The 24,602-nt window shown below is 46.4% G+C and overlaps 1 protein-coding gene and 1 long non-coding RNA gene across 16 annotated transcripts in view; one reads left to right on the plus strand and one right to left on the minus strand.

The window, feature by feature from the left end:
• Positions 1-2,661: 2,661 nt before the first annotated feature.
• Positions 2,662-15,678, minus strand: LOC142055227 (uncharacterized). 4 transcript variants are annotated; one of them, XR_012659848.1, is made up of 3 exons: positions 15,195-15,538; positions 11,014-14,257; positions 2,662-9,334 (listed from the first exon to the last, which is right to left on the minus strand). It is a non-coding gene; the product is annotated as an uncharacterized LOC142055227 (long non-coding RNA). The 4 variants fall into 4 exon arrangements; XR_012659849.1 differs by lacking the exon at positions 15,195-15,538 and adding an exon at positions 15,554-15,678 and having other exon boundaries at positions 2,662-14,257; XR_012659850.1 differs by lacking the exon at positions 11,014-14,257.
• Positions 15,652-24,602, plus strand: part of ESRRG (estrogen related receptor gamma) — a 404,960-nt gene continuing 396,009 nt past the window's right edge. For 4 of the 12 annotated variants that reach the window (XM_075088884.1, XM_075088875.1, XM_075088880.1 and 1 more), the window contains exon 1: positions 16,787-16,992. Coding sequence is in view for 3 of the 12 variants with exons in the window: in XM_075088879.1 (XP_074944980.1) it covers positions 15,741-15,742 (2 nt within the window). In the remaining 9 variants the exon portion in view is untranslated. Of the gene's footprint in view, positions 15,743-16,786; positions 16,993-19,148; positions 19,170-24,602 lie in introns of those variants that run through there. The other 8 variants (XM_075088866.1, XM_075088864.1, XM_075088879.1 and 5 more) reach the window with 7 other exon arrangements.

Genomic DNA, 24,602 nt, shown 5'->3' on the forward strand with positions numbered 1-24,602 from the left:
AAGTATTATCCAAATCATATAAATGGAGAAGTAAAAACAAGTGTTTAGGGATTTGCCCAAGGCCATGCAATAATTCAAAGTCAGAGCCAAGAGTCAAATCCACCTATTTGTAGTGAGTCAGCCCAAGCTGGCATGATTTGGTGTGTTTCTACTATGGAAATCAGCCTGTTCATTGCGTGTAGCACTCATTTCCATCATTTCACAAACTGGCTCTAGCTGTTGCCTTCCCTTTAATAACAACTTTCCCAGAAATGCTTTTGCTTACTTAACTCCTTATACTTCCTACACATCTACGTAGGGAGTAGCGTATGGAATGTACAGCTTGCATAGCTGCTGGTTTGTCTTGTGTTCTGGGGTTTTTTTTTTTCTCAAAAAGGCCAGAAATTAAGCAGAACTAGAGGGGACTGTGTTCCTAAAGTGCTGGGAAGATTTCATGTGCCTGCCCTTGAAATTAAAAGGTATCTGGACACCCATTTACCTTGTGGGGTTGAAAAGTAGTTCACTCTCCATAATTTTCCTTTCCCTGCTCTTTAAGGATTCAGTAAGACTCTCAGGGAAGGAGGTGTGCATGAGAAAGGGAGAGAAACATACAGGCGGCAAATATGTTTGAGAACATTTATGCTGGGAATAGGTAATCCAAGAAGTGATGAAATAGTGAAGTGACAAGACCTGGCCTGAACACCTAAAACTTTGATCATGTTTGGCAGGGAAAATTAGACCAATTAAAGGGTGCCTCTGGGAAGCTTTACCTTACATGACCAGAGCTACACAACGTCTTGGTGCACTTGGCACTTTTACAGGAGTAATATTCATGTGAACATGAATGGTTTTGCCAGTATGTTAGTCATCTGCAGGATTTTAGTCCGCACTTGGTATGGCTGTGTTTCTGTATCACCTTTTGTCTCCTGGGCAGAACCTTGTGGGTAATGTGCAGTTCAGCTCAACCCTCTGCTATTGTCTCTGTTTCCCTTTTGCAGTATTTTGAGGTATTAGTGGAGTGAAGGATCCTCTCCTCACTTGCTTTCTCAAACTTCCCCATTTAAAACTGAAGTGCCGGGGGGACTATCGACTGGTGTTTAATAATGCTCTACACTAGCAGCTTTCTTTTCATTGTTACACTAGATTTTTAAACCTTAGTATATATGGCTCTTAAGTGCTTCCCTTGACCAGCAGCCTGAGCATTATAGAGTAGCAGTCATGAAAAAGAATAAAATTGGTATCTCTCTAAACTCCAGAGTCAAAGGCACAGAAAAACACTGTTGGGTGGTACTGAAATATTTTTTCCTCTTCCTGAAAAACAGTATAAACCAACCAGTAGCATGAAAGGACCTAGAAAGAATAGAAATGTAGTCAGATAATAAATTAATTAATCTGTTTGGAAAATGAAGCTGGTAATACCGCACTTGGGAGACAAAGACAAAAATTCAGCTCTTGGATGGGGAAAAAGAAATGCAGAGACCTCTTCAGACAGCCTCTCTACTGCGAGCCGTAAACTGTAGGGGGGAACAGAGCTTATTTGAGAGGCACTTGGAGAACTGCATGGTGAGACTGCAAAGCGATAGCGCCTCTGCCTATGATTTTAGAGTTGAGTCAGATTTTTTTTTCATACATCTCATCACCTAAATGGTTCAGGCACGAGGCATGGGTAAATTCAGAGATACTGATATGTGATACTGCAGTGGTTGATCATTTTGACCTATCTTAAGCTCACACCTTAAGGAGAAAAGCATTTGGAGAAGTTTAGAGGCTACAAACTTCACGCTGGAAACACACTTCATCTTCGTTTCTGGCTGATATGCACTGCTGCGTGTGCTGGCAGTCAGCTGTTTTTCCACATGACACTTGTTTTTAGGGAATCATATGAGTGCCTGACAGGCAAAGTCATCAGCATATTTTCAATTGATTACTTTTCTATTGCAAAACAGCATTTTGTATAAATGGAGATGCCGATGAAAAGACCTATTTCTATTCCACTTTCCATCCCCTTGAAAATTAAAAGCAATAATTAAAAAAAAAAAAAACAAAAGGGGGGTGGAATGGGAGTTCCTACGCACAGGTTTTGTCTGACAGGAAAGAATACACACAGGTAGTGTCATGTTCTATTATTGTCTTTATTGTTAATTTTATACAGTTGTTTTAGGGGACATAATTCCAAACCTGAATTACTCGAGAGGAATATTCATGATAACAATTCAAAGAGAGAAAAATGAAAAGAACTTATTAGAATGATGAAGAAAGTTAGCTGCTAGGAGAATCTGAAAAGTCTAAATATTTTCCAAAATATAATTAAAGAACACTTGGTAAGAATCTACAAATATCTGAAAACTTGAATTTCTGAAGGTTTAAAAACTAATGCAGCTTGGTGTCAAGGGGACAAAATTATATTAAATTAGAAGAGCTCATAGAAGTCTAAATTTCCTGAAACTCAACCCAAAATGTGCTTGAACAGTGAGACAGTTTCAAATATGAAATAATTTCTAAAAGAATTGGAGAAACTATATGGATTGCAGCACTTCTAAGAAAGAAAGTAGACTACCAGAATGAAGTATATTAAAGATGGTGAATGTACTATTCCTCATCTTTACACGCTGACCTTGTTTCTGTGTTCAGAAACCATATATAGAGTTGTTGAGTTGGTCAATAAACTAATCCAGCCATCAATAAAGCACACCTTCTTGTTTATTAATATGTGATTAAAAATGTATATGATAAAAAGATATTGACTGAGTAGAGTTTGGGTGACAAGAACAATTATAGCTTCAAGCCTAATCAGTACATGAGCTGTTGAACCCAGTGAAAGTCAATAGTCTATTTCTGAACAATTACACATTTTGTTTTAAATAAAGTATTTGGATTTTGCTAGTGCTCTCATTTTCTCTTCATGATTTAGATGTGTACACAGAAGCAGAAAAAAAAACAGCCACAAAATAAATCACCCAATACAATTCCACTTTATGGTCCCTGTATGATAAAGTTGTAAATATGCAGTGAATAGGGTTTGCGTTAATTATAACTTGCTAGCCACAAATAAATTAAACTCGGGATAAGTATGTCTCTCTTTTCAGTTGTATTACTAGTTGCACAGGTCTTAATATATCTACAACGTTCTACTTACATATTTCTGTTGTTGTTAAACAACAACCTAAAGTAATAATTTTACTGCATTCAAAGTGCTCCATCTTGATTTCATTAAGTAGTTTCTTAAATCTAATAAGAAATTATAACCAAAAGCCATTCAATTCCTCCCCGAGTGATCCTTAGTTTTTACAAATTTTTCTCACAGCTCAATGCACCTTCACTCCAAAGCAACAATATTCCACAGCGCTCGATATCTGATGAAAAGTCAATAGCACCACAGTAAAGTTTGTACAGGGTGCATCTTTAAACACCAAAATATTCCAGTATAGTGGACATTCAGTAGAAACTGGGAGCTGGTGAATGGTCAGACATTCCTGAGCAAGAACACAGGGTCACTGGCTTGTGCCCACAATGTTAAAAATTAACTGTGAGCCCAAAGCAAACAGCATCAAATGTCTGGGCTATCCACAAGCAGAACTTTTAGCATTTTTAGCACTGGTTTGTTGTGTCAACATTCAAGATTCTGTGAAATCAATGGTACTCCCCAAGATGTTTGCAAGTTGTAAATCTTTTAAGTGCAAGATCAGAAAGCTCCTTATGATCATTATACCTACGGAATAGATCAAACAGTTATAGTGACTAGCTTTTCCACAGATATTTTTCCTATCTGCTAATCATGTCATCTTCTTAATTCCTTTGCAGAATATAATGATAGAGACTTCAGAAACAAAATCTTTTGCATTAAAGCTAACACAATTCCGTCATTTATTTTCTCAAATTCATTTGTTTTAGGTGAATGTAAAATTCACCTTGTTGTTGATTACTAAATGACTGCTGTAGAAAGTTATTGTTTAATAAGGAAGAACAAATGAACTGAAAGAGAAATTTGCCGTTGCACTCACACAGTCTTGGAAGTTTTGGCTTCTTTGAAATCAATGTTGACACTATAAACACTCTTCTGATATTAATATACCAGTTCTGATCCAACAGTAAGTAAAAGTTGATCAGCTTTTCTTCCGACTGAAGCCAGAGTCACTGTTTGACGCTTAGAAACCAGAGTAAGTCCTCCAGGAGGTCATTTCCACTTGATTACAGTCTAGTTCCAACATTTTCATGGATATGTCTGATTCTGGCTAGTGCAAGAGGTGGCACACTGGTGTAGGTGCATCAACAGCATAATCCAGCATGGTATCTCCTGGTCAACAAGAAAAGTTTTCCTTTGGGCAGGGGAAAACATTCTCATGTCGTGTGAAAGAACACTCACAGGGTCGGCTTTGGTTTGTTTTGGATGGTGATGTCTGAAGCATAGAGAACATTTGTCCAGCAATTGAATTGTTCCCATTTAAAAAATGTCCTCTTTAAATAGATGGTACAGTCAGTGCCTCAGGAGTATGTGCAAGTACGCAGCAGCTGTGAGTAAAGGGATTGCCCCAGAAGACAAGTTGGGTCATCTAACGTAAGAGTCTTGCTCCAAGTTGCCTTCGGGAGAAGACAACTCTGAAGCTACAGAGTGGAGCTTAGGGAAGTCAGCCCTAGCAGCCTGACCATCCGGCAGGGCTTGCAGGTCGTAACATCTCCACAGGAGGAGCCAAGTACAGTAGGAAAGGTCTGAATCTCTTTTTATCTATGGCACTGATACACCTGGGCAATTTTGAATAGATCCTAATCTGAAGAAAGAGTTGCGTTTGATATCCATCTGTTTCAAGATAAATGAGAGTTTCTAAATCAAGGGTGGGGAAGGTATAAATATGCAGGCGAGAAAAATTATTCCTGAAGAGAGAACCCATTGCACTTTCCGCTTAAAAGGTGCAGCTCTCCCATCACAACAGCATACTGCCAAACAGTAAAAAGAGGCTGCGCAGCAGGTCCAAAATGTCTTCATCATCTTAAATTCACTTCCTCCGACAACTTTGCCTTTCACCTTCTATCTATTAGTGATACGGGTGAGTGAGTGGGGAGTTTTTGAGTGACAACTGTGACCAAGATGGACCAGACACTGTTAGCAGGAGGAGGCATCCTCACACCCAGAAAATATTAATAAACTTTTATTTTACTCTCCTCTCTAAATTTACGCTAGGACCATCCAAGTCAGTTATAACATCAGTGTATTTATGAATAAAACCTTTGCCTTTGAACATGTACCTATGAAATACTGCAGTGCTATCGCAATGAGCATTAAGCTTATACTCAAATGACTTACTGTGACCCCTACTGTTGTTTTGGAGCCTTCCGAGGTACACAGAGATACAGTCAGATTACTGTACATCAAAGTAGGTACATACTTTTATATAGTGATCTATTCATTCATGATTGAGATATAGTCACCTCAGGGGTGGGATGATACAGGATTATCATCACAAGCAATAGTAAAGCTGTATTGACATGAATACTAGATCTTTGACTTGGTCAGACACATTGAGAAAAGATTTTTTATTTTCCTATTCTATTATTGTTGGCCATGGTGAGAACAATCTAGCTCTGCAAAGACAATGTAGGGTATATAAGCGCAGCAGTGAATATACTGTTTTCCATCAACATGACTTTTGTACTACAGCCTGAAATTGTTTGCTTTGGTCTTATTAATGTTGCTCAATGGAGATGTAGATGTCACAGCTAAAACTTTTGTCTCTGATACAAAAACATTTGCTGTTATCTGGGTCAAAATCAGTTCCTAAGGAGCCAGATGGCCACCCTTGCATTGCATAATTGAGATTATATTACTTGTTCTGTCTTGTATATTGGTAGAAAAATTATGGACTTGGAAGCATACGTTGCTTTATTACTAAATATAAGCACAGCATCTAACACCAATGGGAAAAAGACAGAGGCTCTGTTCTCTAGCAGGTCAGTTTTGCTATGCTTGGTTTTGAAATAAGCTGTCTTTTTTATGCACTGGGTACTTCACGTATTTGAGGTCTCCAGACAGCATTAAGCAATTTACTCCGTAACGTTTCAATCAAGCTTGTGGTTTGTTAGAGAAGCAGAGAGTTAGGCTGTGGTGGCAAAAGCGATGCTGAAGTGGTCCTTGTCAGCGGAAATGGCACTTTATTTGTTACGAGTTACTACTCAAAGTAATGGTGAGCGCTGATTGCATCAGGACTCCTGAAGCTATCTTTATACTCTGCTGCCATACAGTCTCTGTGTTACTAAAAACTGGATCCATTTTCTCTTTTTACATTTGCATTTATTTATCCCATTTTTTCAAGTTATTACAGGTAGAATTCTACAATGCCACCATGGTTGTTTCTGGGCATAAAAACCGATGTTGAACTGCAGGTTTATTCTGGATGAGGATCTGCTGTGAAGCAAAGTGGGAGTAGCAAATTATTGTCTCACTTACCGTCTTGGATCAGTGGATGAATTTTAATCCCTGGCTAAGCAGACAGTTAATTTGGCTGTTTCAGTGAGTGAAGCCACTGCTTGACTCCAGGCCAAGGATCCTCCAACTGAGGTCAGGACCACATGCCTGGTGATGGCACTTCCTACCTCTAAAACGGAAAGGGACAGCGATTCTGGAGCTTCTCTGTGTTGTGACATAGAAAACAGAATTTTAAATGTTTAAGAGTCTTCTTTTTCCTGTCATTTGTTCAAATCCAGCCCCATGTAGAGCAATCTGGGTTGTTAATGTTAAATCCACCCACCTGAAATAATTTGAAGATTTTAGTCCAGTTCCCAACAGGTAGGTGCCAGTGTTACCAAATAAATAAGCAATTAATTACGTGCTAATTGAGAAAAAACGTCAGAGGGTACTTGGACTCTCTAGTTCAGTCATCCTTTTGCTTTTATGCTTGACTTCGGTAGGGCAGAGGTGTTACCTGTGTTGTACCTGATGAGCAGATGAGCTGAAATACTGCCTAAAAGCTATCAACCTCTCATAAGCACTCAAATCCCTAAAAATAAAAAACATTTGTTACAGTAAGTGAGATACCACTAAATACACCTAAACTTGCAGTGGGGCTGAATAAAATGAAAAATCAAGGAATCAGAATTGATAAGGAAAGAAAAATCAAAGAACCAATGCAAAAACCTGTATTTCAATGGAAATTAAAAAGAACAGCGGTAAATTAGGTACGGGATAAATCTTGCGTAGCCATATAATATTTTAGACGTACACAGGCACAACACAGTCAAATTAAACGAGCATTACAGACTCTATAAACATTTAAAGCCAGTAGGAGCAGTAGGAAGTGAGAGAATGGAAACTCATCACACCACTCAGTACCAATTCCTTGTGCAGATGCTTTATCATACAGCCTTTAATTACACCATCATGTACTTCGAGATGACCAAGAATTTTCCAGGAAAACTGTATTCCTCAAATTTCAGATCATATAATAGAAAAATGTGAGCTCTGACTGAAGCAACAGGGAGGACTTGAAAAAGCCAAGGGAAAGAGACTGTGCAGTAACCAAAGGCAAGTTGCTGTGGTGTATGCCTGAAATGGAAGTGTCCCAGATACCAATGCTTTCACAGGCAGAGACATGCGCTTTGGTCTTTTCTGGGGCAGCACCATACTTCCATGTTCTCTGATACCCTGGGCTTGTCCCGATGCTTTTTTCTTCCTCTCATTCCCCCCTTTTCAAGAGTAACTTTACAAAGCTTTTGTTTCATCTGTTCTCAGCACAATGGTGTATGAATGCAATTTGACAGGGCGGTGGGACTTTGGTGCTTGATCTCCTCCACAAGCACCCCTTTGGCATTCTGAGTAGTACGTGGGCAAAGCTTTCTTCAGGAGTTAGTTTCCACTGCCAAGCTTACCTGTGTGGGACTCTGCAGGTTTTATTTGGGGCACACAGCTTAAATCCTAATGTGAACCCAACACTGTTGGTTTTCTCTGTTCCTCTCCCCACCATGCAATAGTATCTGCGTGCTTAGAAAATGTCTTTTCTAACCTGAAACTGAAGCAATGAGATCATTCTATCCTTTTTAATAAATCTGTATTCCAAACAAATGAGATTAAAGTAAAAAATGCCTGCTGACTTGGGGTATCCAATAAGAGATACTGACTACTTGATATTTTCAATCTTCTTTGCACTCAGCATCACTTGGTGCAGTCAATGCACAGTCCCATGGATTTTGTCTGAGGCAGTGAGTGATTCACTTCAGCCTACCAGACCCCAAAATTTCAAGAAGGGCCCTCATAATACGAAAATGTCAGTGAATCATTACCTCTTGAGGCAACTTCCCCCACACTGTAGAAGCTTTGGGGTTAAAGGGGAATGGAAGCAAACTCAGCAGGCAAAATTCATCTATTGCCTTGCCACAAAGCCCTGCTTTCTCTTCTTGTGATTAGCTACCTCGTACATGAACCATCCCCAATTCTGTGACAAATTAGAGAGGAATCTAGTGAATAAAACCGACAAAGTTCTGATCTGTCCCCAGAGGAAGTGTACCTTGCAGGGCTTCATTTCTGCTTCAGGAAATTTGTGGAATAAGTGCTGCGTGGTTGTGTATCATAATGTATGGAGACTGCATCAAGGTGCTCTGAAACCCTCAGGTTAGTCATTTCCTTAACATCCCAGTGCCTGATGTTGCAGCTAGTGTTGACCATAGAACACATTTCCTTATTGTGGTGGCGACACACCAAAAAAAAATGTTTTGGATCAGCTCTGAAATACTTCTCTTTTGAAGGTCATTGAAGTCTTTTTTAGCATTAGAAAACAGATTCTATTCCAAATAAAAAACAATGATGATGCAGCCAAACTGCATCAGTTTAAAATACTGAAATAAAACATTTTGACTTTGAAAATCTCTACCATGTTTCAAATGAAATTCAGCCCAGCTACTCTGGACATTCTGCAATTAGGCTTCTTTGCTCTTGGCTGACGTTAGTCGGTTTTGCTATCCTTGCCCTCCTATCTCCCCTCCAGGCTCCTCAACCGAACGGTTTCTGTCGGCTTTCTCTGCACAACCTCTGTGTCTCCTTACCTAATCAGTCCCAGTCTCCTGCCTCCAAACACCAGTCCCAGTTTTCCTCTCTGGACTGCTTGGCTGCTTCTATCGCCTCCTCTGTCACAGGCTGGATGTTTTTTTCTCCCCATCATATTCGTGCAGAGACCTCATTCTTCTTGACACAACCTTCAAACCGTTCAGAGCTTAGAAGAGATAGGATTCCTACCTCTCAGATCCTGCGCCAAAGCTTGGGCTCACAGGGAAAATTTGGAGGTGGGGATTAAAGGGGAAATCTAGCCTCACCACTGTATCCTTAAGCTTCTCTTTGCAGCGAGGGCCAATCTTTAGCGATTCCTTTTTCCTGCTAGAATAAAAGAAATCATTCCTGAGAGTGTGTTCATCACAAAATTTCTAATATTTACAAGTTAGCCACATTTGGATAAATTTTCAGACAGGGAGGGAAAGGCATATTTTAAATAAAAAAAAAAAAGTCACATTTTGAGTCAGTGCTTCAAAGCCTGAGGGCAGCAGAGCATTTCAAAGGAAAAAGTTTCCATTTTTTTAGTATGAGCAAAACTGTTTATTTTTCCATAACCTTGTTCTTGGAAATGGACAAATTGTTTTGGCAGGTATTTTCAAAATAATCTGCCTGGTACAGACAGTCAGCATATCAGTTTTCAGCCTAAGTGATGATGTTTTTTCTAAAGCTACATGCAACAGAAAATATGGTCTCTGCTTAGAAATGTTTGCCAACCCCAACACAACGAATGGCAGCACATCCACCTTAGAATATGGTCACAGATTATGTCCTCTGAGGATTTCTGATTTTTTTCAGATGTCGACTGCCTCATGGAAAGGCAAGAGGGTCAGTGGCTATTACTTTCCTATTTTAGAGGAAGAGAAACTAAAATAGGAGGAAAGGAAGAAAAAATAAGGGATAGAATAAAAAAATCCTGGTCTGATTCTTAGTCCCCCATTTTTGTACCCATTGCTGCTGCCTCTGAGAGGCGTTACTTGTGCGATGGTCCTCTGGCCTGGAGTATTGCTGGTATTCATTATGCTACACAGGCCCTCACATCAGAGGTAACATCCCTTTTGTGTTTTCTAACTCTCTGTGATTGAAAGTTTTGGGGGGCTATGAGAGAGGGCACAGAAGGTGCAGGAGAGATCTGCAAATAAAAGTTTAATTCCGATCAGAACAAGCAGCCTCCCACATTCATCCCTGCGGCTTGTAGAAGTACATCTGTACAGTATTTAAAAAAAAAAAAACAAACCACAAAAATATCACATATTTCTGAGGTGCCTGATGCAACTCAGGGACAAGGCCCTGTGGAAAAGAGAAGTGTGAGGGGGAGAGCTGTGCTAGGGCTCTGCCGCAGACAGGGCAGTTCACTGGTGTGACCAGCTGGGTGATGGCCATTGCCTTTGCTGTTGCTCCAAGTACCCTGGCCAGGGTGAATCCCTGCAAAGGTGCGAGGTGGAGACGCCAAAGGCCTGAGGTGGACAAGCCGCATAGAAAAAGTTCATGCCACTGTCTGCCTCACTTAGGAGAGTAAGGAACACAGCTAAGTGTTAACAGTAAGTGATGAGCTAGCCCCATGCAGACAGAGAACCTCTTCTAAAAGCCACCCCAACAGCAATAACAAATTCCTTAGTGTAAACTGTGGTCCTCTTCAGAGAAAAAAAAAAAAAAAAGAAAGAATTGCCAAATCAAACTGCTGACTCCTTTTTTCTTATCAAAACACTGCAGCGTACAACTTAACAGCCCGAAGTAAATCAAATGCGGGACCAGCTGGAACTGGCCAGCTCCTGACCCTCCCTTGATATCAGGTGTGTGCCACACTTCTCTGGCAAGATTAATTTATGATCTCAAGCAACTGAGAGCCCCTAAAACTTTCCATACAGCTGTTAGGCCAAGGATGAAGGTTTTCTTTGGAAAGCATCACCACTAGAAAAAGTTGGAGGTCTTCCCGATCAACAGAGATACTCCCCTACTGATGGCAGTGACTTTGTTCCCTCTATATGTCTTATTTTTAAACTCACCCACAATGTGACTATGGGATGAAATTCAGCGGTATGGCCAAAGCCTGGATGTGTGCATCTGAGCGACTGTCAGTCCCCTTTTGCATGTGGAGCTTCCTCTTGAGGGGGGGATTTGGAAGCGTTCATAGAAATGCATTCCTGAAGAAACCTTTCAGTTAAAAAAAAAAGGGGGGGGGGAGGAAGGTCCAGGGGAGCGTGAGCGGAGCACACTGAATTGAGAGCAGCTCACAGGCAGCTCTACCTGCCGCATGTGATCGGCGGCGGCTCTGAGAGCGTGCCTGTGTGTGTGATCAATATAATCTATTGCAAAAGAAAGTCTCTGTGTTTCTGTGGGGGGAAGAGATTTAGAAAGGTCTTTAATTATTACCTGCGGACAAGTTAAACTATAACTCGGCAGTAACATACTCCAGTCCCTGGGGGCAGGGGAGGCAAGTCAGGCATCTAAACTGCCTGAAGTCTGTACTGGTATAAATTAAAAGAAAATTATTGAAAAAAATAAAATTAATTTTAAAAGGAGAGGAAAAAAAACCCCAAAGCTAGATATAAAGCATTGGCGAGGCAAAAGTAGAGAGAAAAGGAGTTAATATTTCAGGCCGCTGACCTCTCTTTGTGCTTGGCGGGGTGGGGGGTGGGGGCGCCGAACAGGCTCTGGAGCTGTAGCACCCACGCGTGAAGCTGTGTTCACCCCCCACTGGTGTTTATAACACACCTCCCGAAGAGCCCAAATCTTCCTCCTTGCTACCACGGCCATTTGCTCACACACGATGCTGAGCGACGCCGGCCACCCCCCTACCTCCCCATCCGCCCCCCCCGCCCGGGGTCGCCGCCGCCCGCGCATCTTGCGCGGGGGCCGCGGGGGGGGAGGGGGGGGCGCGCGGGCGCTTAAACCCAGCGCTACTTGCGCATCTCCTCGTCCCTTTCGGAAATCACCTGCCCCTAAAAATAAGGGGGGGAGGAGAGCCCTGGGGCTTCCAGGGTCACGCCGATCCGGCAATGTATGTAAAGGTATAAGGTATACCTGTATTTATTTATTTATTTTTAAAGGGAGTTTGCTTCTTCGGCAGGTCAACGTGTTAATTAAAAGTTAGTCCAGATGAGTTGCTTGCAGTCCCAGATGCGCGATTAACACATAAGGAAATTATTTTTAAAAAAATTTAAAGATATTAGAGTGTAAAAGCTCAGTTGAAAACCCCATTTCCTCCTTACTATTAACTAGTAGTCCGCGCAGAGGAAATCATTAGAGATATTATTAAATATGGGTCTATTTTTGAAGTGTCCTGCAAAATAGCCCCAAAATATTATGTAGTAATTTGATTTTTTTTTTTTTCCTTTGGCACTACAGGTGCTAGCTATGTTTTCCCTTCATTTCCCACACCATGTATATTAAACAGGGCGAGAACATCACTCCATTGTCGGTGATGACCCCAGACTTCGCCGGAATATTTTGCTTCTCGGTGTAAAATTGCGAAGCGGGTCTCTCTAAAATTCGCTATATTGGTTTTTATAATTACCTCGTGGTCTAAACATTTTCGCATGCCATTTCTTAAGGAAAAAAAAAAAAAAGAATATGAAAGGAAAAAGGAAAGACACTAACTCAGCTGTCACCGTATTAACATTTCTGTTTGTCTCAGTAACTTTGCCTGGATCGGGTCTGGTGTTTCTCTAGTCGCCCTGCTGAGGCATGCGTTTACCCCTGCCTGCAGCCTAGCCTGACACCGGCTCTTTGCAGGCCCCGGAGCGGCCGTTTGCAGCCGCTGACACCCCCACCCCCCGTGTCCGTCCCCCCCTCCCCGGGCCGGTCGCTGTCGCGCCGCGCCGCGTCCGGGCTCCGACCCCCGGTTCGCCGCAAGGCTCTTCCCCCCGCCGCATGGCACCGGGGAGCTTGTACTTCACACCCCGGGGTGCAATTTGTCAGATCTCAGTGGCCAACCAAATAACGCCTAATGTTATTTATTCCAGGGGGATAAAAAAAACAAACCACAACACACGGGCCGCGGCAGGCCGCCGTCCCCCCTCCTTTCATCTCCAAGATTTTATTCTTTTCTCCGGAATATTTTCTCCGCCTCCAGTCAAGCACAAACCACGGTGTTGCTTTGCCTCCTTACGAGGCTGACCCCCTCGGTGTCCCCCGCCGGGGCAGCAAGCGGCGGCGGGAGCGCAGCGGCGGCCGCACAAGCCCCGCGGAGGGGCGCGGAGCCCCCGCGGCCGCCAGCCCCGGGCCGGGCCCCCGCGGAGCGGCCGCCCCGCACGCCGAGGCGGCGGGAAGCCCTGCGGTTTAAACCCAGCCCGGCTCTCGTTGTCACCAGGAGCGTGGGGTTGTTTTTTTTTTTTTTTTTCCTCCTTTGTAGGATACAGAAGGTGAACAATGAAATCTCTTTGCTAATAGTTTATGAGCCATGAGATTGGAAATGTATATGGATAGACCAGCGCGCCAGGCTAAAAAAAAAAAAAAAAATCACCGAGAGGCTCCGGGAGCCGGGCGGAGCGCGGGGCAGCGAGGGGCTGCCGGGGCTCGCGTGGCTCCCTGCCGGGAGCGGGAGCCTTCACCGCGAGTGGGGCGGCGGGCGCACCCGGCGGGCTGCACCTATGTCCGCTATATGTCCGCGGCCTTGTGTCCGCCCCCCCGCCCCCGGCAGAGCTATACGAAGGGGAGCCGTGGAGCCCGCGAGGGGCTGCCGGTGGTGCACAAAGCGCGCCCACGCTGCCCGCGGCGCCGCTGTCTGCACGACAGGGGCACAAAGGCGGCGTGTCGCGCGTGGGGCCGGGCCGTGGGCCGGCCGGGGTGCCCGTCCGGCGTCCCGGGTGGGGCGGCTCAGCGACCGCCGCCTCCCCGGAGGGGAATGGGGGCGAGCGCGGAGCCACCTTTAGGGCCAGCTCGGGGGCAAGCGAGGCAACCGGCTGTAGAAAGGTGCTAAAATCCGCTTTCCTCGGCGCTTTTGCGGCAGGTCACGTATGCGTGGACGGGGCAGGAGCGGGCGCTGCCCCCCTGCCCTCTCGGCTCGTCTCGCCGCGGCACTCCCGCCTTCACAGGCGCGGACATTTCACGGAAAGTCCATGCCACGGGGAGCCTGAGGGCATCGCTACCTCCCTGCAGTAAAACAACTCATCAACTCCGCTCAGTGCATGCCAGCGAGAAAAGTCGCCACGGCGCGAACTGGCACCATCTGTCCTGCCATTCTGGGAGACAGAGATACATTTCTTTAGACAGGTCAGCAGTTCCTCCCCGGCCAGCCCTGTCAGGTACCTGTCAGGGGAGAAAACCTCTTCATAGTCACCGCGGTAGGACCCTGATCAGCGACAGTTCCTCTGCTGACAGGGACCCAGCCTTAAGCTTGCCGCAAATCCCTGTCCTCCAGAGAGAGGTAACTGCCGGGACGAGGGAAGGCCGAAAATCCCGACACCGCTCAGCCCGTTAACAAAAACCGGGGCGGGGGAGGACGTGGGGGACTCCCGGCCCCAAGAAGCCTGAGGGGCACTTTCCCAGGGGCTGCCCGGTGAGCGCCAGGCTGGGCCAGTGGCTCCCCCCGGCCCCCGTCGGGGACCGTCCTGGGGGCGGCCCTCCCGGCCGAGCCGTCGGACCGGCCCCGCCGCCGCTTCCGGTGGTGCCCACCGCGAAGGGCCGGGCCGGACGCCGCGGGAGGGGGCACTTGGCCCGGCTGCCCCCCCCAAAAAAAACCAAAAACAGAAGCAAAGCGCTGCTCTCCCTGCCCCGGCGGTGCTCGGGCCGGGCGCGCTCAAGGACGAGGCTCTTGCAACGCCCGCGCGTGCCCAGGCACCCACGCGTGCCCGGGGCTCCGCGGGGGCCGGGCGGGGAGCGGGGCTTGGGGCGGCCGCCGCCGTGGGGCCGCACGGCCGAAGCGCGGGAGCCCCACAGCCAAGTGTTCCTCGAGGCTTTCTCTCGAGTGGATCCATTGCTCCGTGGCTGACCCAGAGCTCCAGGCAAAGGTTTCCTCCCTACCAAAGGAACGCACCCGCCCCCCCAGTAACGCCGGCCTGTTGTCCTTCGGTTCCCCACTTGCTTTGAAAGTGGGGCACGTTCAGGGAAACCTGCCTGCCCGCCTCATTCACTTCCACCCGAGATCGCGTGGAGCCCCCCTATCCCACCCCCCACCCCTTACCCCACCCACCCCACCCCCCCAAAAAAAAAGGAGAACAAAAAAACACCCAAACCACAAACGCACCATATTTCCAGCTTGGAGTTAAAGTCGGTGCTAATCCGGGTCAGTTCTTGCCCCGGGCTGGGAAGGCAGGGAGGGAGGGAGGATGTAACGTATGGGGGGGGGGGGGGGGGGGGGGGAAGAAGAGGCCGATACGACAAAAACAAGCCCCAAAACAAACAAACAAACAAAAATCTAGCGCACAATCCCAATAAAGTGAAATTCCTTTCTACACACCCACAACTTCAGCTCTGTCCGCTGCCTGGGGGGTTTTAATCTTGCAAAGAGAAAGGGGGGCTCCCTGCGCAAAATTACGCCTTCTCCTCTCATTTGTTAGCTGATTCCATCAAAAAGTTCGCTATTTATAGGCTACACACACGAACCTGGAGTAATACAAACCCTCCCGTGTTGTTCCCCTCGCAAAGTGGCCGGTCCTGAAGCATCTGATCGGGTTTGTGTCTGTGTGAGTGAGAGAGAGACACACGCAGAGAGCGCTACCGTCAAAGAGGGGGAAAGAAGATCTCAAGCTGAGAGACTTATTAATTGCTAAGAGCTGCTCTGCCACCAGCCATGTGAGTACCTAACAACGATCACCTTTTGCACAGATGGTCAGCGATCAGGCACAGACACTTTCTGTCCTTTTCTTCCTCCCTCCCCTTCCTTAATTTTTTCCTTTGATTCCCCTCCTGCCTGCCTCCCACCCACCTTTGCTTTTTCTTTTTTCTTTTTTTTTTTTCTTTTTAGTTTGAGTTTGCACGGCTTATTCCTCCCGAAGAGGAGGAATGAAACGTGGGCGAGCGCGGGGGAGAAAATGTGCCGGAGAAGAGGAAGGAAGGAAGGAGTGGTGGAGGGAGAGGAGGAGGAGGAGGAGGAGGAGGAGGAGGAGGAGGAGGAGGAGGAGGAGGAGGAAGAGGAGGAGGGTTTGTTAAGCGATCGCCTTGTCCCCTGAGTCCGAGCCGGCTGGGAATTAGTAACAGGGAGATAACGGAGGTTGTATCCCTCCCTCTTCCTCCGTTTTTCTTTTCCTGGAGCGCTCATACCCCCTGACAGTTATTACCCCGGTATCAGCGCGGGTAACGAGCTGTGCGCATCGACCCTCACTTGGGGGAATTAAAAGAGAAATAAAAGAGAGCGCGCGGGGGGAAGGGGATTTGCTCGCCCCGCAGTGCCCGTCCGCCGGCTCCCAGCCTGCCGCACAGGAAGGTGGGAAGCGCTCGGGGGGCAGCCCGGTCCTTCGGGCTCTGCCCGCCGTTTTGGGGAGCTGGGGAGCGCCCCGGCCCCCGCCGCCCATTCCCCGGCGATGGCGCATCTACACCCGCGGGGTGCGAGGGTGGCTGCAGCGCGTCCCCCGCACGCCCGGCTCCTTCCCCCACGCGAGGTCTCGGTGCTTTGCAGGGCAGTTCCAGTCCTCGGCGTGGCACAAGTGTGTGAAATCAAGCCCCACGCAGCAGGCAGGGCACGGCACGTGGGTTTAGGAAATGGCACGGTTGATTCAAGGGGGGGGAATGCAATCTGTAATGGGAAGCGTGGCTCTCGAAAAGGTAGGTGTCCCGGGTTTGCGGAGGAATGCAGGGCTGGGAGACTCTTCGCGTGGGAAGGCGGGGTGTGGGCAGAGAAGGCGAATTTGCTTCCAGCATGGAGAGACGCTTTTCGAAACCAACACTTGAGCTCCAATCACACACTCTCAGGTTAGCGTAGCATTAAATTAACAGGGTCGGGGTTATCCAGGGCATTATACGGTGTGCCCGGGATATAACCTCTGCTCATTTATACACAAAGAAGAGGGAGAGACGGAGTTACACCTGGAAAGCCAAAGAGCGCGGTGAGTATCGGTATTTGTTCCTCTCTCCCTCACATGCCGGTGAACAAAGTTCAAAGGCAGGCGGTGCGTGTCCGGCCGTGGGTCCGCCGGAGCCCCTCGCTCCCGCCCCAAGGCCGCAGCGCAGCCGGGTCTGGCGCGGGGACCCCCGGCGCAGCCCCTCGGGGGAGGAGGGGGGCAGCCCGGGCAGAGCAGCAACAAGAACTTGTGGTTTCTTGGTTAGAACTTTGCTGCTTTACGTAGGGGGGAAAAAAACAGCCAGGAAAAAAAAAAAAGTGACTTGGATCCGGCGCTATTTATAGGTGGCAGTAAAGCCTCCTTTTCAGTAGGCAGCCGTGGAAAAGAAGCGTCGGAAAAACTGGCTGCTTTATTGATTCAAGGCGCCGGACGGTCACAGCCATGCTATAGCAGGGCTGGACCTCCGAAGTCACGGCTCCTCTCGGCTTAGGCAGCGACGAGTGGGATCCGTGTTTGCTGGCCCCTAGCTTGGACACGATCCCACTCCCAAGCGCAGGTACAGGGCACCAGGGTGTGAGATGGAAGACTTTCCCCTTTTCTTTCAGACACGCACACAATACAGGGCACCCGCAGGGCTGAAAGTGGGCCAGGGCTACACGGTAGGTATCAGATCACACAAAGCAGAGGAAAGAAACCCAGTTAAAAATACATTAGTTGAAATCAGAGGACGAGCTTGATTTTTTTTCCTTCCTTTTTAAATAAAGGTGCACGTTAGAACAAGCTGGAAGCACTTTGTGCCTGACGGTATCCCCCACGCCCACTGGAAATAAGGCGAGAAGCTTGCTCTTCCTTTGCATCTTTAAACCTTGTTTTAATTAGAATTCCTAAAGTAGGACAACCCGGTGGGAGATGTTTTCAAGTATCCACCTACCTCTCTGCTGTAAGCAGAATCGCTGCCTGCAAAATTGCTTGAAACGCAAAATTCTGCCCCACCCCCAGCTTGTTTTGGCACCTACTCACCCTTTCCCCCCAGAATTGCAATCGCTTATGAAGGGTTACTCCATTAGGAGGTAAAGAGAAACCCCAACCACCCAGCAGTAATGAGATGAGCTGGACTCCGAGAACCTCGCTTTGCTCAGTGCGGCACGAAAGGGTTTGGACAGAGAGCGTCCCTTAAAACTAATGCTGCTTTTTTTTTTTTTTTTTTTTTAAAAGTCCCAAACTGGGCGTATCCCTACCCTTCTCCTTTAATTTATTTGATTAAATCATAACAAAAACAGAGTCATCAGCTTCTTGTATTTCCTCACATGTAACCATACGCGAAACCTTTTATATGGAGGCAAGTAATTGGCTTTAGTTCACTACGGGCACAGGCTGCGCTGAAGTTGGGCTCCCGCTCCCAGGGCGGCGTTTCACGCAAACGCGCGTTACAGCTGCACTTCACGCTCCTCATTTGCGAACCCCGGGGCTTTTATTTTTTAAAACTGTTTATCTCATTCTCCATCTTTCTGTGATTTCCCTCACGAGGGCTGCTCCCGGCAGGGGCTTGCGGGACGCGGGTGGGTCTCTGACCCCCCGCGGGGTTTGGTGCGTGGCGAGGCCGGGGCAGGGCTGGGAGCGCTCCCCGTGGGCACCCACCTCCCGCCCCTGCACCGCGCTCGCCGCGTGCTTCCACCCCCGGGTTAGGGCGAGATTAATTTCGCCTTCAGGAAAGTGAGGTTCTGTTAGCTAACTTCTAGCTTAAATTAAAAAGAAAGGAAGAAAAAGAAAAGAACTCTGAAAGTTTCTCAGGTAAAGCTCGGAGTCCCTTTGGTTATTATTCAAATGAACAACCGCCTCAATTGACTCTTTAATTCAGAAATGCCTGCCCGAGAAGAATAAGGATAATTCCCCGGCCCCTCTAAAAGCTAGTCGCAGGACGGCGTTTGGTGCATGCGGTCCCCTGGTAACCCAATGACACAGTGACTCCCCCACCCCCCCCCCACCCCACCCCCCTCCTCGGCTCCTCTCTCAGGCTGGGCAGCGAGGCCGGGCACCGCGCACGGCTTCTGCAGGCGCTGCGCCTCCTGCCCCAACGCGCCCCCCGGGGTTTGCACCCCGGCTAAGGCTCTCACAGCCCGGTGCCGCCTGCCGCCGGCGCAGCGGGAGCGCCGTGCCAAAGGAATTACTGAATTACTAGCCGCCCCCGCCCCCCTAAAAGCGCAGGGGTCTGATAGCAACAGGTAACGAGGGCACCTGCAGCCCTTCGGGGGTGTTTAAGTGCTAATAGAGGGAGCAGGAGTTCTGCGAAAAGGATGGCATTCGGTAAGGGGGTGTGTGGGGGCAGAGGGCTATCTAAAAATAGGGCTTAGTGACACTTTAACAAAAGTTTAACGTTGCTGTGAGGCGAACGGGACCTCTGGAGCCAAGCGGAAAAGCTGCCTCGCCTTGGTTTCTTGCGGTCCCGAACAGCCCCGAGAGCCGCCCCGCAAAACCGCGGGTCTGGGGGTGGACACGTCTTGCTGTCCTGGGGGGCGGGGGTGTGGGTGTCCCCGTCCCGTCCCGTCCCCCCTCCGACCCCCCGCAGGCACCCGCCGAGGATGCTGCGGGGCCCGGGGCGGGGCCGGGGCGGGCGGAGAGGCGCGGCGCGGAGAGCGGGGCAGCCCCCCGCCCGCTCATTCCCCCCTTGCTCTCGGGGGGCACGGCGGGAGCGGCGCTTCGCCCTCGGCCGCAGGCCAGACCCCGAGCAAGCCCTCGCCGGGGTGTTGGGGGGGGTGTCTCATAGCCCGGGCAGGGCGCCCACGGCCACCTGGAGGCCCCCGCGGGGGTCCCCCACTGGGGACGCTGCCGGCCGGAGCGCCGTGGCGGGTGGGCCGGGCTGCCCCGGGGACGGCGGCGCCGGGAGGGGACCCCGGGCTGACCCGAAAGGGGGGAGCTGTCCCCTTCCCTCCCCTCCCTTCCTCTCCCCGCCCCGGCTCGGCTCTTTGTTCTTTGCCCCTTTGTTCTCCCTCTCCTCGGCGTTTGCCCTAAGTTTCCAGGGGGCTGGGGGTGCGGAGGAAAGTTGCTGAAAGCTGAGGGATTACAATACGTGAATGCCACGAGTCGGTGAAACGGGGCGGGGGTCCCTCCGCGGGGCTACGAGCCGCTCCCCAAATCCCGTCGCTTTGTCCGGCCTGCCCAAGGGATCGGTGCGTGGCGCCGGAGACGGGCCCCGCTCGCCCTGATGCGGAGGCAGGAGGGGGAGATGGGGCTCCCATGGCCCCAGCGCAGCCCTGAGGTACCCGGCGCCCCTTTTTCGCCATTTGAAAGCATTCTGGTGGACAACTGTCCTTTCTGGTGGAAAAGGGGGGGGGGGCGCGGAATAATAATCAGTGAACTTACTGTAATGAGATGAGGCGGCGGGTCACAGGGTTGAAGGATTTCTGAATGTTAGATTTTAGGGCACACGTACTCGTTTGAGTTGTGCAAACCCAGGACGGATTTGGCCTCATCGCTTTCTTTTCGGCGTTCTCCCTGCTTGCTTGACAGGACTATGGTAAAGCGTTGTCAGGAGTTAAACAAGTTGGCGCTTTCTTTCAAAGCAGACGGAGTATCCTCATGGAGCAACATCACAGCTTAAAAGACAGCTTCAGCATGGTTAATGGGAGATCATACAGCACGATTTGGTGTTGACAATAATAATAAGACGTTCTCGGAAACGGAAAACCTCTTTGCTCGGTACAGTGTGGTGTAGCCTTATCCTGCCTTGCTAATCATGATTAAATGCTAGAGAACTCCAAGCTTGTTTTACCTTGTGCTAAGAAATCACTAGTAACTTTGCAACTGTCAGTTATCACAGGATTCTTCCCTCTCCCCCGATATGTTACAGTAGGAAAACACTTTGTTTGGGTGAGTTAGGTATTAGGAAAGCTGATGTAAAAGGAAGTTTTAATAAGGTGTATTGGAGTAGGTCATAACAGGTTACGGACAGAGCCGGAGTTGAGCCCTGAACTCCAGGAGACTTCCCTAACAGCACTGTTATGCTCCCACCTTTATAACCAAGGATACAATGGACGAGCTAGGTTATATGCTCTATAGGCACGGAGAACATAATAGCTGTTTGGCGTTTCTTGAAAAGCTGCTTGAATGTAATTCTCATAGTTCTTGTAATCGAGAGAATGTCCATAAATATTTACAGCAGCATAACCTAAATCTACTATTTTTATATATGTAGAGATCCCAATAAATGATTTTTTTAAAAAAATTATTTTCACAGTACTTTTGTATTAAACAAAAAGGCTAAAATTGTCTATTAAGGTGAGAAAAATTTCCAGAATTTGTATACATTTTTCTGATATCAGACAAAACAAACAAAGTTTAGAAATAAGGTGAGATAAGATTGGAGTTGACTAAATAAACGTTTTAGATTGAGATTTTTTTAACATGCGTGTGCTAATAGGGATCATACCATCCTTCTGGCAGATGTTAAACCCCAGGATCAATTTTTTAAATTGAATGGATTTTGGTTTGAGGTGATGTGGGGCCTGTTCTGGCTTTGTTTTTTCCTGACGTTGAGGGGATACAGTCCCAGTGAGAAGTCTGGGAAACTCGCAACTGGAAAATCCAGCTTTAGGTATTTCAAGCTGGGAACTCAAACCCAGAAGCTGTCCTTGAAAACTTTGACCTTTATTATTTAGGACCGTGGTTCACAGCTGAACATAATGATTGGTCACTAGCAAAGGAGGGAAAGATACAGGCATGCTATCGGATGCTTTGGTGGTAGTTCGATTTTCTAGCTGAGCGTGTCTCCACACGCAAGTCTACTAGTTTATTGCTTAAATCCAGAGGCTGGCCACGTTACTTACTATTCTGTTTATATTCCATTGTTCTCAATGTGTTGTTGCAATATCCAGGTAAAAATGTTCAATGCCATCTACAACAAGGAGTCTGCCTTAAGCAATACTATAATCAGTAATAGCTATCGTTACCAAGAGCAACAGTTTCTGCAAATGACTTATCGCCACAGGAGTTTACAAAGGTATGGCTATAATTGTGTTCAAAAGCAAATAAAAGCAGACATCCAAGAAGGAGAATATAAATTTAATTGGAAAAATGGATCTTACAGAATGCTGTGTGTGATCAGTAACAGTTGCTTCTGTCTCGGTAATGACGACGATTAGAGGGCCAAGCAATGTTAGTGGGTACTTGTTCGAATAGAGGGTTTCTGCAGCAAGAGAAAAATTAATTTCTGGCTCAAAAGCATCCATGGAAGAAAGGGTGGTTGCACTTATTAATTAATCTTCCCTTTTTGCTCATGTTTTTTCCTGACGTACGTAGATTTCCTTTCAATAGATGAGAAATTTTTTTATATATATATATATTTAAAAAAAAAAAAAAAAAAAACTGACAACTCCCTAATACTTCCCTTGGAAACTCTGACATCGAATCCGAGTTACTAAATATCGTGCTGGATTTCAGAGGGCAAACCTAAATATGTAAGAATGGGTTGGGATTTTGTCATCCTGTTTTTTAGAGCAGGGGGAAAAGCTACTGAGTTGCAGTAGCTTGCTAAACTAAATGAGGTGTCAGGCAAGACCTTTTACCTCTGAATTTTTATTACCTTTATCTGTTGATAAACACTTGCAGCAAATGAGGGAAAAAATACATTGCTTTCATTTTTACTTGCTCTTTTTATATCGGAGCAGTTCCAAACAGCATCGGTGCAGAGGAATATGGCATAAAATCAGAATAAGGAGGAAATTAAAAATGAACACTGTATGCTTTATAATAGATACCTCTAGGTATAGGTGTGAATGAATATTGATTCATTCATACAGTTCTTAAGTGGAAAAGCCTGAAGTTTACAACAAAGGTAAACAGCATGCCGTACTGCATTTACCAGACGCTGGCATGCTAACTTTAGGAAAATGGAGAGCAGCCGTCCCCTTGACATCCCTGCAGAAAATTAGATCTTGCCAGAAGGGAAAGGAGAGTGTGTAGCTATAGGAGTTGTGTTAAGAATGGAGGGTTAACAACTTTAATATTGTATTTCTTTTCTTTCATTAGATTATCTCGGTCTTAACAAAATTAAAAGATTATTTTTTTCTTGTTAACGCCTGTGTTCTATTCTATCAGTATATAGTTAATAAAACTAAAAGAGTTTTCAGAATAATGCAGATCTTGGGCTTTCAAATGTTACAAAGGCCTCATGTGCTTACTACGTGTGTAAAATTGCCACTAACCGTGGTAAAGAGTGGTACATATTGGCTAAGATTCAGTTGCTGAATAAAAAGAAATTTAGATAATTATTTTTTTTTACGTCATGTATGGAAAGATCTGGAGCTCATTTCGTCATGCAGGTATACGATTATGCTTAGGATGTTGACTGAATGCGATAAATGCATTTGCAACAAAAACTGGTGATAATCACGTTTCCATCTAAGTATTTAATCTGTTTCAAAATTTGTCATTCCTCTTAAATAGAGGAGTAGTAGTCAACTTAGAAATTACTTCCCCATATTTATATTCTGTCACAAAAGACTTCTTATTCAAAGCACAAAAATAAGTATTCCTCTGTATTTTCTCAGTGACTCATGACCCTAAGGTACAGCGCTGGCATAATACATGCATTTTCCCTCCCTCAAAATACTTGCAAGAATAGTACATTATTGCCTGTGCATGGTTTTTTGGAACATACATCAGTAACGCATGAATGGCTCTGGCTTTTTGAGCACAGAGGGGAGAAAAGACGATAAATCAATATAAGTTCATTCTAAGTAACTGATTAAGATAAAGGCTTCGTTCTGTTTCCATTGTAGCTAACACCAAAACTCTCGTGACTTTGAACAGCTTCTTCTTACTGTTTGGATTGTGGAAAGGCTCAGAAATCCCAGCTAGCCTTTTGGTTTTGTTGTACAGAAATACATTGAAGTAGCATAATCTTCTTTGTTGAAAGCTATGGTTCCAGGCCTTAATTTTTACATAGACTTCTACTTAATATTTCTATATTTTTTATCATGTAGGAGGAGGTTTGCCCTCCACACCCTCCCCCACCCATGGAAACAGTTCTCATGTCCATGAGTGGCGTATTTGGTATTTTTGTGTTTAACTATTTCAAACCTTCATCCAAATACAGGATAACGATGATTTTTTTTTTTTCTTTTGTCACTTGTATCAGATACAAATCCTTACATTGATGCCAGTCTTGGGTAAGCTGCCAATGAACTGTTGCTAAGTTTAACATCCATTAATGACGACTGTTACAATGGAACGTACACATTTTCTTCCAGTTAGGAAAATGTTCAAGTAGAACTGAACTAGGTAATTCCATGCATATGCTTATCAGTCAATGCTTTCCGAACATATTATAGCATTATTTAACATCTTTTTTTAACCTTATTCTTTTGTATTTTTGCACTCACAAGAAAAGAGTGAGACATGTAAAATATGCTTGAAATTTATAATTAAAAATATAGATCTTTAACCAAGGAATGAAAATAGTGCAGACTCCTGGATTATGAATTAGTAAATATTTTTTCTGTTTCGAACTTGGGTTTTCCCTGTATAATTTTCTTCCCTCCTCTCTCTGTATCCATCTTGTCTACCTGAAAAATGTTGGAAGTAGTGTTTATTTTAGTAGGATACAGCGCAGTGACTCCTGCATGTTCAAAGGATACTTGGAGCTCTTCATATTATGT

The sequence above is a fragment of the Phalacrocorax aristotelis genome, chromosome 3 (genome assembly GCF_949628215.1).
Source record: "Phalacrocorax aristotelis chromosome 3, bGulAri2.1, whole genome shotgun sequence".
Lineage (NCBI taxonomy): Eukaryota > Metazoa > Chordata > Aves > Suliformes > Phalacrocoracidae > Phalacrocorax > Phalacrocorax aristotelis.